This window comes from Salvelinus fontinalis, chromosome 25, assembly GCF_029448725.1.
Source record: "Salvelinus fontinalis isolate EN_2023a chromosome 25, ASM2944872v1, whole genome shotgun sequence".
Classification (NCBI taxonomy): Eukaryota; Metazoa; Chordata; class Actinopteri; order Salmoniformes; family Salmonidae; genus Salvelinus; species Salvelinus fontinalis.
In genome coordinates, this window is record NC_074689.1 from 34,695,123 (window position 1) to 34,711,282 (window position 16,160).

General features: G+C 45.2%; 1 protein-coding gene across 1 annotated transcript in view; it reads right to left on the bottom strand.

Moving 5' to 3' along the window:
* Window positions 1-16,160, bottom strand: part of LOC129823350 (neurobeachin-like) — a 402,752-nt gene that overhangs the window by 96,202 nt on the left and 290,390 nt on the right. The window contains exons 26-28 of the mRNA XM_055882274.1: window positions 14,667-14,820; window positions 3,952-3,975; window positions 2,425-2,605 (exon numbers count right to left, since the gene is read on the bottom strand). Coding sequence (XP_055738249.1) covers window positions 2,425-2,605; window positions 3,952-3,975; window positions 14,667-14,820 — 359 coding nt within the window. The remainder of the gene's footprint in view (window positions 1-2,424; window positions 2,606-3,951; window positions 3,976-14,666; window positions 14,821-16,160) is intronic.

Here is a 16,160-nt window from a genome sequence, read left to right on the forward strand (position 1 = left end):
GAGAGAGAGAGAGACAGAGAGAGACAGAGAGAGAGACAGAGAGAGAGAGAGACGGAGACAGAGACAGAGAGAGAGAGAGACAGAGGGAGAGACAGAGAGAGAGAGAGACAGAGAGAGAGAGAGAGACAGAGGGAGAGACAGAGGAGAGACAGAGAGAGACAGAGGAGAGACAGAGGGAGAGTGGAGAGACAGAGAGGAGAGAGAAGAGAGACAGAGAGGAGAGACAGAGAGAGGGACAGAGGAGACAGAGGAGAGAGACAGAGAGACAGAGGGAGAGACAGAGGAGAAGAGAGAGAGACAGAGAGAGAGAGAGACAGAGAGACAGAGAGGACAGAGAGAGGGACAGAGAGAGAGAGAGACAGAGAGACAGAGAGAGAGAGAGAGAGACAGAGAGAGACAGAGAGAGAGAGAGAGAGACAGAGAGAGAGAGAGACAGAGAGAGGAGAGAGAGACAGAGAGAGAGAGACGAGAGAGAGAGACGAGAGAGAGACGGAGAGAGAGACAGAGAGAGGACAGAGAGACGAGAGAGAGACAGAGAGAGAGCAGAGAGAGACAGAGAGAGACAGAGAGAGAGAGAGAGAGACAGAGGAGAGACAGAGAGAGACAGAGAGAGACAGAGAGAGAGAGAGACAGAGAGAGAGAGAGAGAGACGAGAGAGAGAGACAGAGAGAGAGACAGAGAGACGGAGAGAGAGACAGAGGGAGAGACAGAGAGAGACAGAGGACAGAGGAGAGACAGAGAGAGACAGAGGGAGAGACAGAGGGAGAGACAGAGAGAGAGAGAGAGAGACGGAGAGAGAGACAGAGGGAGAGACAGAGAGAGGACAGAGGAGAGACAGAGGGAGAGACAGAGGGAGAGACAGAGAGAGAGAGAGACAGAGAGAGACGAGAGAGAGACGAGAGAGAGACAGAGAGAGGACAGAGGGAGAGACGGAGAGAGAGACAGAGAGAGAGACAGAGAGAGAGACAGAGAGAGGGACAGAGAGAGGACAGAGAGAGAGAGGACGAGAGAGACAGAGAGAGGACAGAGAGAGAGACAGAGAGAGGACAGAGAGAGAGAGAGAGAGACAGAGAGAGAGACAGAGGAGAGACAGAGAGAGAGAGAGAGAGACGAGACAGAGAGAGAGAGAGAGAGACGAGAGAGAGACAGAGAGAGAGACAGAGAGAGAGACAGAGAGAGAGAGAGAGAGACAGAGGGAGAGACAGAGAGAGGACGGAGAGAGAGACAGAGGGAGAGACAGAGGGAGAGACAGAGGGAGAGACAGAGAGAGGGACGAGAGAGAGACAGAGGGAGAGACGGAGAGAGAGACGAGAGAGAGACAGAGGGAGAGACAGAGAGAGGGACGAGAGAGAGAGACAGAGAGAGGAAACAGAGAGAGAGAGAGAGAGACGGAGAAAGAGACAGAGAGAGGACAGAGAGAGAGAGAGAGAGACGGACAGAGAGAGAGAGAGAGAGACGGAGAGAGAGACAGAGGAGAGAGACAGAGAGAGACAGAGGACAGAGAGAGGGACAGAGAGAGGGACAGAGGAGAGACAGAGAGAGACAGAGGGAGAGACAGAGAGAGGGACAGAGAGAGACGAGAGAGAGACAGAGGGAGAGACAGAGGAGAGACGGAGAGAGAGACAGAGAGAGAGACAGAGAGAGAGACAGAGAGAGGGACAGAAGGAGAGACAGAGAGGACAGAGAGAGACAGAGGGAGAGACAGAGGGAGAGACAGAGGGAGGGAGGGAGGGAGGGAGGGAGGGAGGGGGAGGGAGGGAGGGAGGGGGAGGGAGGGAGGGACGGAGGGGGAGGGACGGAGGGAGGGACGGAGGGGGAGGGACGGAGGGAGGGACGGAGGGAGGGACGGAGGGACAGAGGGAGGGACAGAGGGAGGGACGGAGGGGGAGGGAGGGACGGAGGGGGAGGGAGGGACGGAGGGGGAGGGAGGGACAGAGGGAGGGACGGAGGGAGGGAGGGACAGAGGGAGGGAGGGACAAAGGGAGGGACGGAGGGATGGAGGGAGGGACGGAGGGACAGAGGGAGGGACGGAGGGATGGAGGGAGGGACGGAGGGAGGGAGGGACAGAGGGAGGGACGGAGGGAGGGACGGAGGGAGGGAGGGACAGAGAGGGGGATAAAGAAGAAAAGAAAGGTTATAGAACATTTAAAGGTTATAGAAATGTTATAGAAAGGGTCAAAGGTTATAGAAAGTTGAAAGATTATAGAAAATGTACATCTCAAATGTGCGTCACAGAATATATATATTTTGCTACATGGATTTTGTACTAACAACACACACTATCTCTCTCTCTCTGCCTCTCACTCTCTCTCTCCCTGCCTCTCTATCCCTGCCTCCCTCTCTGTGTGTGTCTCTCTCTCTCTGCCTCTCTGTGCCTCCCTCTCTGTGCCTCTCTCTCTGTGCCTCTCTCTCTCTCCCTCTTACCCAGTCGTAGACACTGTCTCATCAGACCTCCAGAGGACATGTTCTTCTCAGACTCTATCTCAGAGAAGTTGAGAGAGCTGGCGAACACCAGAACGTCCACCATGGACATGAGCCGAGACAGGAAGGACACAGCCGTCTCTGAAGACATGCCCTGGGTCACCTCCATGTTCTCTAACTCAACCTGATGGGAGAGGAGAGACAGGTTAGTCACACACACACACACACACACACACACACACACACACACACACACACACACACACACACACACACACACACACACACACACACACACACACACACACACACACACGGTCGTGAGCACACACATTTACACTGACACGCGCAAACACACATGTTGGCACCAAGTGTTCCTAGAAAATGTGATCGTCTTGGGATGTTTGGTGAAACGAGGTTTGCCAAACTCTGCGAACTACATCAATGGCTTTGGTGAGTAGGCGAGGGGACAAGAGAGAGGGGGAGTGGCAGTGGGTAGTCAGACATGCACACACACACACACACACGCTAGCCTTGCGTGTCTCCTAAGCTCTCCTTAGCTTTCCTAAGAGGGCTGGTGAAGGACTAACAGTGAGGGCACGGTGCTAGGGTTGGTTTGGGTTGGTACTCATATAATACCACAGGTTTGGGTTGGTACGCTACGCACCTCTCTGCCTGTCCCTCCACCTCCTGGGACAGGGGTCACCTCCTCAACCTTTGACCCCTTCTGGGGGTCGACGACTCCTCCATCTCCTCTTTCCTTCTTTAGGTTCCACACAGACATGAGAATACTTTCACTATCTCTGTGATCTCTCTCTCTCTCTGTGATCTCTCTCTCTCTCTGTGTGTCATCTCTCTCTCTGTGTGTTTCATCTCTCTCTGTGTGTGATCTCTCTCTCTCTCTCTCTCTCTCTCTGATATCTCTATCTCTCTGTGATCTCTATCTCTCTGTGATCTCTATCTCTCTGTGATCTCTATCTCTCTGTGATCTCTCTCTCTCTGTGATCTCTCTCTGTGATCTCTCTCTGTGATCTCTCTCTCTCTCTCTGTCATCTCTCTCTCTGTCATCTCTCTCTCTCTGTGTGTCATCTCTCTCTTTATATCCATCTATCTCTCTATATATTTATATCTCTTTCTATATTGATATCTCTCTCTTTATATCTATATCTCTCTCTGTGATCTCTCTCTATATCTCTGTGATCTATCTATATATGTATCTATCTCTCTCCTTGTTTAGGTTAGACATGGACGGGACGGAGGGGAAAAGATAATATCTCTCTCTTCTCTTCTTTTCTCCAGCTCTCCTTTTCTTTACTGCAATAACGGCTTCGACTAAGTTCTCTCTCATGTAACTGAACAGAGATCCACGTAGGTGAACATATACAATCAGAGACCGTCTAAGAACAGAAGAGTCTAGAAAATTAACAATTATGGATGTCAAAAAAGCAAATGTTAGTCACAAAGTCGCTACGGCAACAGAGCTACATAATGCCCGTGAACATATATTAAGAGAAAGAAACGGGAACTTACAGTGTTCGCACTGACCTTAGAACTCTGCACAATCAGACAGAAACACGAACGGACGGAGAGAAGAGGACAGGAAACAGAGAAAGAAAGGAGAGAGAAAAAAAAATTATGATTCAAATAAGGAGCAGAACTTATATAATCAAGTTAGAAAACTTTTGTTTGTTTGAGAAATCAAGGTTATAAGGTTTAAGTCAAAATAATTAAAAGTTAAGATATTAACCAACGTAGTATTGTTGTTGAATATAATGAACACGATGATACATGGTGCAGTAACCACAGCAACCACTAGATGATACATGGTACAGTAACCACAGTAACCACTAGATGATACATGGTACAGTAACCACAGTAACCACTAGATGATACATGGTACAGTAACCACAGTAACCACTAGATGATACATGGTACAGTAACCACTAGATGCTACATGGTACAGTAACCACTAGATGATACATGGTGCAGTAACCACAGTAACCACTAGATGATACATGGTACAGTAACCACTAGATGATACATGGTGCAGTAACCACAGTAACCACTAGATGATACATGGTACAGTAACCACAGTAACCACTAGATGATACATGGTACAGTAACCACAGTAACCACTAGATGATACATGGTACAGTAACCACAGTAACCACTAGATGATACATGGTACAGTAACCACAGTAACCACTAGATGATACATGGTACAGTAACCACAGTAACCACTAGATGATACATGGTACAGTAACCACAGTAACCACTAGATGATACATGGTACAGTAACCACAGTAACCACTAGATGATACATGGTACAGTAACCACTAGATGATACATGGTACAGTAACCATAGTAACCGCTAGATGATACATGGTACAGTAACCACTAGATGATACATGGTGCAGTAACAACAGTAACCACTAGATGATACATGGTACAGTAACCACTAGATGATACATGGTACAGTAACCATAGTAACCACTAGATGATACATGGTACAGTAACCACAGTAACCACTAGATGATACATGGTACAGTAACCACAGTAACCACTAGATGATACATGGTACAGTAACCACAGTAACCACTAGATGATACATGGTACAGTAACCACAGTAACCACTAGATGATACATGGTACAGTAACCACTAGATGCTACATTGCACAGTAACCACAGTAACCACTAGATGATACATGGTACAGTAACCACTAGATGATACATGGTACAGTAACCACTAGATGATACATGGTACAGTAACCACAGTAACCACTAGATGATACATGGTACAGTAACCACAGTAACCACTAGATGATACATGGCACAGTAACCACAGTAACCACTAGATGATACATGGTACAGTAACCACTAGATGATACATGGTACAGTAACCACAGTAACCACTAGATGATACATGGTACAGTAACCACAGTAACCACTAGATGATACATGGTACAGTAACCACAGTAACCACTAGATGATACATGGTACAGTAACCACAGTAACCACTAGATGATACATGGTACAGTAACCACTAGATGATACATGGTACAGTAACCACAGTAACCACTAGATGATACATGGTACAGTAACCACAGTAACCACTAGATGATACATGGTACAGTAACCACAGTAACCACTAGATGATACATGGTACAGTAACCACAGTAACCACTAGATGATACATGGTACAGTAACCACAGTAACCACTAGATGATACATGGTACAGTAACCACTAGGTGCTACATGGTACAGTAACCACAGTAACCACTAGATGATACATGGTACAGTAACCACAGTAACCACTAGATGATACATGGTACAGTAACCACAGTAACCACTAGATGATACATGGTACAGTAACCACAGTAACCACTAGATGATACATGGTACAGTAACCACAGTAACCACTAGATGCTACATGGTACAGTAACTACTAGATGATACATGGTACAGTAACCACAGTAACCACTAGATGATACATGGTACAGTAACCACAGTAACCACTAGATGATACATGGTACAGTAACCACTAGATGATACATGGTACAGTAACCACAGTAACCACTAGATGATACATGGTACAGTAACTACTAGATGATACATGGTACAGTAACCACAGTAACCACTAGATGATACATAGTACAGTAACCACAGTAACCACTAGATGATACATGGTACAGTAACCACAGTAACCACTAGATGATACATGGTACAGTAACCACAGTAACCACTAGATGATACATGGTACAGTAACCACAGTAACCACTAGATGATACATGGTACAGTAACCACAGTAACCACTAGATGATACATGGTACAGTAACCACAGTAACCACTAGATGATACATGGTACAGTAACCACTAGATGATACATGGTACAGTAACCACAGTAACCACTAGATGATACATGGTACAGTAACCACAGTAACCACTAGATGATACATGGTACAGTAACCACAGTAACCACTAGATGATACATGGTACAGTAACCACAGTAACCACTAGATGATACATGGTGCAGTAACCACAGTAACCACTAGATGATACATGGTACAGTAACCACTAGATGATACATGGTACAGTAACCACAGTAACCACTAGATGCTACATGGTACAGTAACCACAGTAACCACTAGATGATACATGGTACAGTAACCACTAGATGATACATGGCACAGTAACCACAGCAACCACTAGATGATACATGGTACAGTAACCATAGTAACCACTAGATGATACATGGTACAGTAACCACTAGATGATACATGGTACAGTAACCACAGTAACCACTAGATGATACATGGTACAGTAACCACAGTAACCACTAGATGATACATGGTGCAGTAACCACTAGATGATACATGGTACAGTAACCACAGTAACCACTAGATGATACATGGTACAGTAACCACAGTAACCACTAGATGATACATGGTGCAGTAACCACAGTAACTACTAGATGATACATGGTACAGTAACCACAGTAACCACTAGATGATACATGGTACAGTAACCACAGTAACTACTAGATGATACATGGTACAGTAACCACAGTAACTACTAGATGATACATGGTACAGTAACCACAGTAACCACTAGATGACACATGGTACAGTAACCACAGCAACCACTAGATGATACATGGTACAGTAACTACTAGATGATACATGGTACAGTAACCACTAGATGACACATGGTACAGTAACCACAGCAACCACTAGATGATACATGGTACAGTAACTACTAGATGATACATGGTACAGTAACCACTAGATGACACATGGTACAGTAACCACAGTAACCACTAGATGCTACATGGTACAGTAACTACTAGATGATACATGGTACAGTAACCACAGTAACCACTAGATGATACATGGTGCAGTAACCACAGTAACTACTAGATGATACATGGTACAGTAACCACAGTAACCACTAGATGATACATGGTACAGTAACCACTAGATGATACATGGTGCAGTAACCACAGTAACCACTAGATGATACATGGTACAGTAACCACTAGATGATACATGGTACAGTAACCACAGTAACCACTAGATGATACATGGTACAGTAACCATAGTAACCACTAGATGATACATGGTACAGTAACCACTAGATGATACATGGTACAGTAACCACAGTAACCACTAGATGATACATGGTACAGTAACCACAGTAACCACTAGATGATACATGGTACAGTAACCACAGTAACCACTAGATGATACATGGTACAGTAACCACAGTAACCACTAGATGATACATGGTGCAGTAACCACAGTAACCACTAGATGATACATGGTACAGTAACCACGGTAACCACTAGATGATACATGGTACAGTAACCACAGTAACCACTAGATGACACATGGTACAGTAACCACTAGATGATACATGGTACAGTAACCACTAGATGATACATGGTACAGTAACCACAGTAACCACTAGATGATACATGGTACAGTAACCACAGTAACCACTAGATGATACATGGTACAGTAACCACAGTAACCACTAGATGATACATGGTACAGTAACCACAGTAACCACTAGATGACACATGGTACAGTAACCACTAGATGATACATGGTACAGTAACCACAGTAACCACTAGATGATACATGGTACAGTAACCACAGTAACCACTAGATGATACATGGTACAGTAACCACAGTAACCACTAGATGATACATGGTGCAGTAACCACAGTAACCACTAGATGATACATGGTACAGTAACCACAGTAACCACTAGATGATACATGGTACAGTAACCACAGTAACCACTAGATGATACATGGTACAGTAAGCACTAGATGATACATGGTACAGTAACCACAGTAACCACTAGATGATACATGGTACAGTAACCACAGTAACCACTAGATGATACATGGTACAGTAACCACAGTAACCACTAGATGATACATGGTACAGTAACCACAGTAACCACTAGATGATACATGGTACAGTAACCACAGTAACCACTAGATGATACATGGTACAGTAACCACAGTAACCACTAGATGATACATGGTACAGTAACCATAGTAACCACTAGATGATACATGGTACAGTAACCACAGTAACCACTAGATGATACATGGTACAGTAACCACTAGATGATACATGGTACAGTAACCACAGTAACCACTAGATGATACATGGTACAGTAACCATAGTAACCACTAGATGATACATGGTACAGTAACCACAGTAAACACTATATGATACATGGTACAGTAACCACAGCAACCACTAGATGATACATGGTACAGTAACCACAGCAACCACTAGATGATACATGGTACAGTAACCACAGTAACCACTAGATGATACATGGTACAGTAACCACAGCAACCACTAGATGATACATGGTACAGTAACCACAGCAACCACTAGATGATACATGGTACAGTAACCACAGTAACCACTAGATGATACATGGTACAGTAACCACAGTAACCACTAGATGATACATGGTACAGTAACCATAGTAACCACTAGATGATACATGGTACAGTAACCACAGCAACCACTAGATGATACATGGTACAGTAACCACTAGATGATACATGGTACAGTAACCACAGTAACCACTAGATGATACATGGTACAGTAACCACAGTAACCACTAGATGCTACATGGTACAGTAACCACAGTAACCACTAGATGATACATGGTACAGTAACCACAGTAACCACTAGATGATACATGGTACAGTAACCACAGTAACCACTAGATGATACATGGTACAGTAACCACAGTAACCACTAGATGATACATGGTACAGTAACCACAGTAACCACTAGATGCTACATGGTACAGTAACCACTAGATGATACATGGTACAGTAACCACAGCAACCACTAGATGATACATGGTACAGTAACCACAGTAACCACTAGATGATACATGGTACAGTAACCACAGTAACCACTAGATGATACATGGTACAGTAACCACAGTAACCACTAGATGATACATGGTACAGTAACCACAGTAACCACTAGATGATACATGGTACAGTAACCACAGTAACCACTAGATGATACATGGTACAGTAACCACAGTAACCACTAGATGATACATGGTACAGTAACCACAGTAACCACTAGATATTACATGGTACAGTAACCACAGTAACCACTTGATGATATATGGTACAGTAACCACAGTAACCACTAGATGCTACATGGTACAGTAACCACAGTAACCACTAGATGATACATGGTACAGTAACCACAGTAACCACTAGATGACACATGGTACAGTAACCACAGTAACCACTAGATGCTACATGGTACAGTAACCACAGTAACCACTAGATGATACACGGTACAGTAACCACAGTAACCACTAGATGATACATGGTACAGTAACCACAGTAACCACTAGATGATACATGGTACAGTAACCACAGTAACCACTAGATGATACACGGTACAGTAACCACAGTAACCACTAGATGATACATGGTACAGTAACCACAGTAACCACTAGATGATACATGGTACAGTAACCACAGTAACCACTAGATGCTACATGGTACAGTAACCACAGTAACCACTAGATGATACATGGTACAGTAACCCCAGTAACCACTAGATGATACATGGTACAGTAACCACAGTAACCACTAGATGCTACATGGTACAGTAACCACAGTAACCACTAGATGCTACATGGTACAGTAACCACAGTAACCACTAGATGATACATGGTACAGTAACCACAGTAACCACTAGATGATACATGGTACAGTAACCACAGTAACCACTAGATGCTACACGGTACAGTAACCACAGTAACCACTAGATGATACATGGTACAGTAACCACAGTAACCACTAGATGATACATGGTACAGTAACCACTAGATGCTACATGGTACAGTAACCACTAGATGCTACATGGTACAGTAACCACTAGATGCTACATGGTACAGTAACCACTAGATGCTACATGGTACAGTAACCACTAGATGCTACATGGTACAGTAACCACTAGATGCTACATGGTACAGTAACCACAGTAACCACTAGATGCTACATGGTACAGTAACCACAGTAACCACTAGATGCTACATGCTATCGAGGACAAAAGAGGCATTACCATCATAACAATAAGCTGTACTTTCTAGCACGGCCAAGTAGTGCCAACCAGATAGGCTAAACACCACCAGCACACAGTAGTAAACAGAGGCTTCATTTGTCAAAGGTAAACTGTAAACCTTGAATGCGCCAGACTTTCGTGCAGTGGTTGGTATTTATCTAAAGTTGCGTGAAATTCTGCCTATCTCCAAGTACAGCTCAGACCAATGCGGACGCACCACTTCTAGTGGTCGATCAATTATATTGCAAGCAAATATTGTTTTTCTGAGGGGGAAATGGAGGTGTTTGATGCACGGGAATTATAATAATGCTATGCTAATAACACTTTAAAACATATTTATTTTTATTGTATAGGCCTAATGGTAAAACAGACGCATTTTCCGTTGGTAAGAAATTAGCATAGCAGCATGTAGCCTAATATTTATTTTATTATATATATTGTATTATATAGGCATAAATCGTAATTACACTGCGGTCTCTCCTTTTGTGAGATGACTGGTTTATTCCCTCTACTCTAATATTAGACTACCATTTATCCATCGCTCATTCAATAGCCACCCATTTATCCATCGCTCATTCAATAGCCACCCATTTATCCATCGCTCATTCAATAGCCACCCATTTATCCATCGCTCATTCAATAGCCACCCATGCTCGAAAGAAGCCGGCAGCCTATTTTAAATGTTTGACAGTATTGCTGTGCGATAGGAGCGTGACATCATAGTCTATTTAATCTCAGAGCCTATAGCAAGGGAGGATAGGAGCGTGACATCATAGTCTATTTAATCTCAGAGCCTATAGCAAGGCAGGATAGGAGCGTGACATCATAGTCTAGTTAATGTCAGAGCCTATAGCAAGGCAGGATAGGAGCGTGACATCATAGTCTAGTTAATGTCAGAGCCGATAGCAAGGCAGGATAGGAGCGTGACATCATAGTCTAGTTAATCTCAGAGCCGATAGCAAGGCAGGATAGGAGCGTGACATCATAGTCTAGTTAATGTCAGAGCCGATAGCAAGGCAGGATAGGAGCGTGACATCATAGTCTAGTTAATGTCAGAGCCGATAGCAAGGCAGGATAGGAGCGTGACATCATAGTCTAGTTAATGTCAGAGCCGATAGCAAGGCAGGATAGGAGCGTGACATCATAGTCTAGTTAATGTCAGAGCCTATAGCAAGGCAGGATAGGAGCGTGACATCATAGTCTAGTTAATGTCAGAGCCGATAGCAAGGCAGGATAGGAGCGTGACATCATAGTCTAGTTAATGTCAGAGCCGATAGCAAGGCAGGATAGGAGCGTGACATCATAGTCTAGTTAATCTCAGAGCCTATAGCAAGGCAGGATAGGAGCGTGACATCATAGTCTAGTTAATCTCAGAGCCTATAGCAAGGCAGGATAGGAGCGTGACATCATAGTCTAGTTAATCTCAGAGCCTATAGCAAGGCAGGATAGGAGCGTGACATCATAGTCTAGTTAATCTCAGAGCCTATAGCAAGGCAGGATAGGAGCGTGACATCATAGTCTAGTTAATGTCAGAGCCTATAGCAAGGCAGGATAGGAGCGTGACATCATAGTCTAGTTAATGTCAGAGCCTATAGCAAGGCAGGATAGGAGCGTGACATCATAGTCTAGTTAATGTCAGAGCCTATAGCAAGGCAGGATAGGAGCGTGACATCATAGTCTAGTTAATCTCAGAGCCTATAGCAAGGCAGGATAGGAGCGTGACATCATAGTCTAGTTAATCTCAGAGCCTATAGCAAGGCAGGATAGGAGCGTGACATCATAGTCTAGTTAATGTCAGAGCCTATAGCAAGGCAGGATAGGAGCGTGACATCATAGTCTATTTAATCTCAGAGCCTATAGCAAGGCAGGATAGGAGCGTGACATCATAGTCTAGTTAATCTCAGAGCCAATAGCAAGGCAGGATAGGAGCGTGACATCATAGTCTAGTTAATGTCAGAGCCGATAGCAAGGCAGGATAGGAGCGTGACATCATAGTCTAGTTAATCTCAGAGCCAATAGCAAGGCAGGATAGGAGCGTGACATCATAGTCTAGTTAATCTCAGAGCCAATAGCAAGGCAGGATAGGAGCGTGACATCATAGTCTATTTAATCTCAGAGCCAATAGCAAGGCAGGATAGGAGCGTGACATCATAGTCTATTTAATCTCAGAGCCAATAGCAAGGCAGGATAGGAGCGTGACATCATAGTCTAGTTAATCTCAGAGCCAATAGCAAGGCAGGATAGGAGCGTGACATCATAGTCTAGTTAATCTCAGAGCCAATAGCAAGGCAGGATAGGAGCGTGACATCATAGTCTAGTTAATCTCAGAGCCAATAGCAAGGCAGGATAGGAGCGTGACATCATAGTCTAGTTAATCTCAGAGCCAATAGCAAGGCAGGATAGGAGCATGACATCATAGTCTAGTTAATCTCAGAGCCAATAGCAAGGCAGGATAGGAGCGTGACATCACAGTCTAGTTAATCTCAGAGCCAATAGCAAGGCAGGATAGGAGCGTGACATCATAGTCTAGTTAATCTCAGAGCCAATAGCAAGGCAGGATAGGAGCGTGACATCATAGTCTAGTTAATCTCAGAGCCAATAGCAAGGCAGGATAGGAGCGTGACATCATAGTCTAGTTAATCTCAGAGCCAATAGCAAGGCAGGATAGGAGCGTGACATCATAGTCTAGTTAATCTCAGAGCCAATAGCAAGGCAGGATAGGAGCGTGACATCATAGTCTAGTTAATCTCAGAGCCAATAGCAAGGCAGGATAGGAGCGTGACATCATAGTCTAGTTAATCTCAGAGCCAATAGCAAGGCAGGATAGGAGCGTGACATCATAGTCTAGTTAATCTCAGAGCCAATAGCAAGGCAGGATAGGAGCGTGACATCATAGTCTAGTTAATCTCAGAGCCTATAGCAAGGCAGGATAGGAGCGTGACATCATAGTCTAGTTAATGTCAGAGCCGATAGCAAGGCAGGATAGGAGCGTGACATCATAGTCTAGTTAATCTCAGAGCCAATAGCAAGGCAGGATAGGAGCGTGACATCATAGTCTAGTTAATCTCAGAGCCAATAGCAAGGCAGGATAGGAGCGTGACATCATAGTCTAGTTAATCTCAGAGCCAATAGCAAGGCAGGAGACAGAAAAACTAACATGTAATGATAAACTAAATATATCTTTTTTTTAAAGGTGGGCGGCAATATTTAGTTTAAAATTGTTAAATTGACAATTGATCTTGCAGAATGCGTGGCCGTTTGGTACTGAGTGGCCGTTTGGCACTGAGTGGCCCGTTTGACACTGAGTGGCCGTTTGGTAACTGAGTGGCCCGTTTGACACTGAGTGGCCCGTTTGACACTGCGTGGCCCGTTTGACACTGCGTGGCCCGTTTGACACTGCGTGGCCCGTTTGACACTGCGTGGCCCGTTTGACACTGCGTGGCCCGTTTGACACTGAGTGGCCCGTTTGACACTGAGTGGCCCGTTTGACACTGAGTGGCCCGTTTGACACTGAGTGGCCCGTTTGACACTGAGTGGCCCGTTTGGAACTGAGTGGCCCGTTTGACACTGAGTGGCCCGTTTGGAACTGAGTGGCCCGTTTGGTACTGAGTGGCCCGTTTGACACTGAGTGGCCCGTTTGACACTCACTATAGGTGGTATGCAGTATTTGTTTGAAAGTCACTGCAAAAGATGAACACATTCTGCCCACACCTCTACACAAATGTGATCAAACTTGCCATTACGCTTTTCTTTTAGGAACTATCACGGCCCAGTACCAACATCTCCAAATCATACAGCAAATGAGGGCGTTTTTGCTCCCATAAAAAGTGAATGGAGGGTGTTTTCCAGGCAGGATTGTAATGCTCGTACACAAGCTCAGAAATATAGTAAGGTTCTGATTAATCAATGAACACATGCGTATTTGTTGCGTACGACACAGTTTGATAAATCCCCATAACATGTTACGTACGCAAATCCTAGAATCTTCACGTACGCCAGAATTTACAGAGAAATGTATGCACGTTTGATAGATGAGCACCCGGGTCTGATCAACATGAGTCGTCCTGCAGTTCCCCTCTCCACCAAAAAGGGGCAGTAGTGAGCCACACTTACAGAGGGGGAGGTGGCAGCAGAGAGTAGAGGAAGGATTCCTCCACAGGCGATGATGATGTTGTCCACCATCTGAGAGATGAGATGAATGGTGTTGTGGACAAAGATGATGTTCTCATTGCTGTTCACAAAGTCCATCACTGACTTGGTCGAATGGCTGGAGAGAGGAGAGGACAGGAGAGGAGAGGAGAGAGGGAGGAGAGGAGGAGAGGGGAGAGAGGAGAGAGAAGAGAGGAGGAGAGAGAAGAGAGGAGGAGAGGGAGGAGAGGAGGAGAGAGGAGGAGAGAGGAGGAGAGAGGAGAGGAGAGAGAGAGGAGAGAGAAGAGAGGAGGAGAGGAGAGAGTGAGGAGAGAGGGGAGGAGAGAAGGAGAGAGGACAGATAAGAGAGGAGGAGAGAGGAGGAGAGGAGAAAGGGAGGAGAGGACAGGAGAGGAGAGGAGAGAGGGAGGAGAGGAGGAGAGAGGAGAGAGGAGAGAGAATAGAGAAGAGAGGAGGAGAGGGAGGAGAGGAGGAGAGAGAAGAGAGGAGGAGAGAGGAGGAGAGAGGAGAGGAGAGGAGAGAGAGAGGAGAGAGAAGAGAGGAGGAGAGGAGAGAGTGAGGAGAGAGGGGAAGAGAGAATGAGAGAGGACAGATAAGAGAGGAGGAGAGAGGAGGAGAGGAGGAGGAGAGAGGAGGAGAGGGAGAGAGGGATGAGAGAGGGAGGGGAGGAAGGAGAGAGGAGGAGATAGGAGGAGAGGAGGAAGAGAGGAGAGGAGAGAGGAAAGGAAGAGGAGAGGAGAGAGAGAGAAGAGAGGAGGAGAGGAGAGAGGGAGGAGAGAGGGAAGGAGAGAAGGAGAGAGGAGGAGAGGAGAGAGGAGGAGAGGGAGAGAGGGATGAGAGAGGGAGGGGAGGAAGGAGAGAGGAGGAGATAGGAGGAGAGGAGGAAGAGAGGAGAGGAGAGAGAAGATGGAAAACGGGAGAAAGGAGAGAGTGAGGGGTTAATAATGTTGTTTTAAACTATAACTCTTCCTTACATCCTGGAAGACATGAGTCCACAGAATAACTCTTCCTTACATCCTGGAAGACATGAGTCCACAGAATAACTCTTCCTTACATCCTGGAAGACATGAGTCCACAGAATAACTCTTCCTTACATCCTGGAAGGCATGAGTCCACAGAATAACTCTTCCTTACATCCTGGAAGACATGAGTCCACAGAATAACACTTCCTTACATCCTGGAAGGCATGAGTCCACAGAATAACTCTTACAACCTGGAAGACATGAGTCCACAGAATAACTCTTACATCCTGGAAGGCATGAATCCACAGAATAACACTTCCTTACATCTTGGAAGGCAAATGTGCACGTGTCAGCATATGGTCTCACAAGGGGTCTGAGGATCTCATCTCGGTACCTAATGGCAGTCAGGCTACCTCTGGCGAGCACATGGAGGGCTGTGCGGCCCAGCAGCATGCACATTTGTGGCCTGCTGGAGGTCATTTTGCAGGGCTCTGGC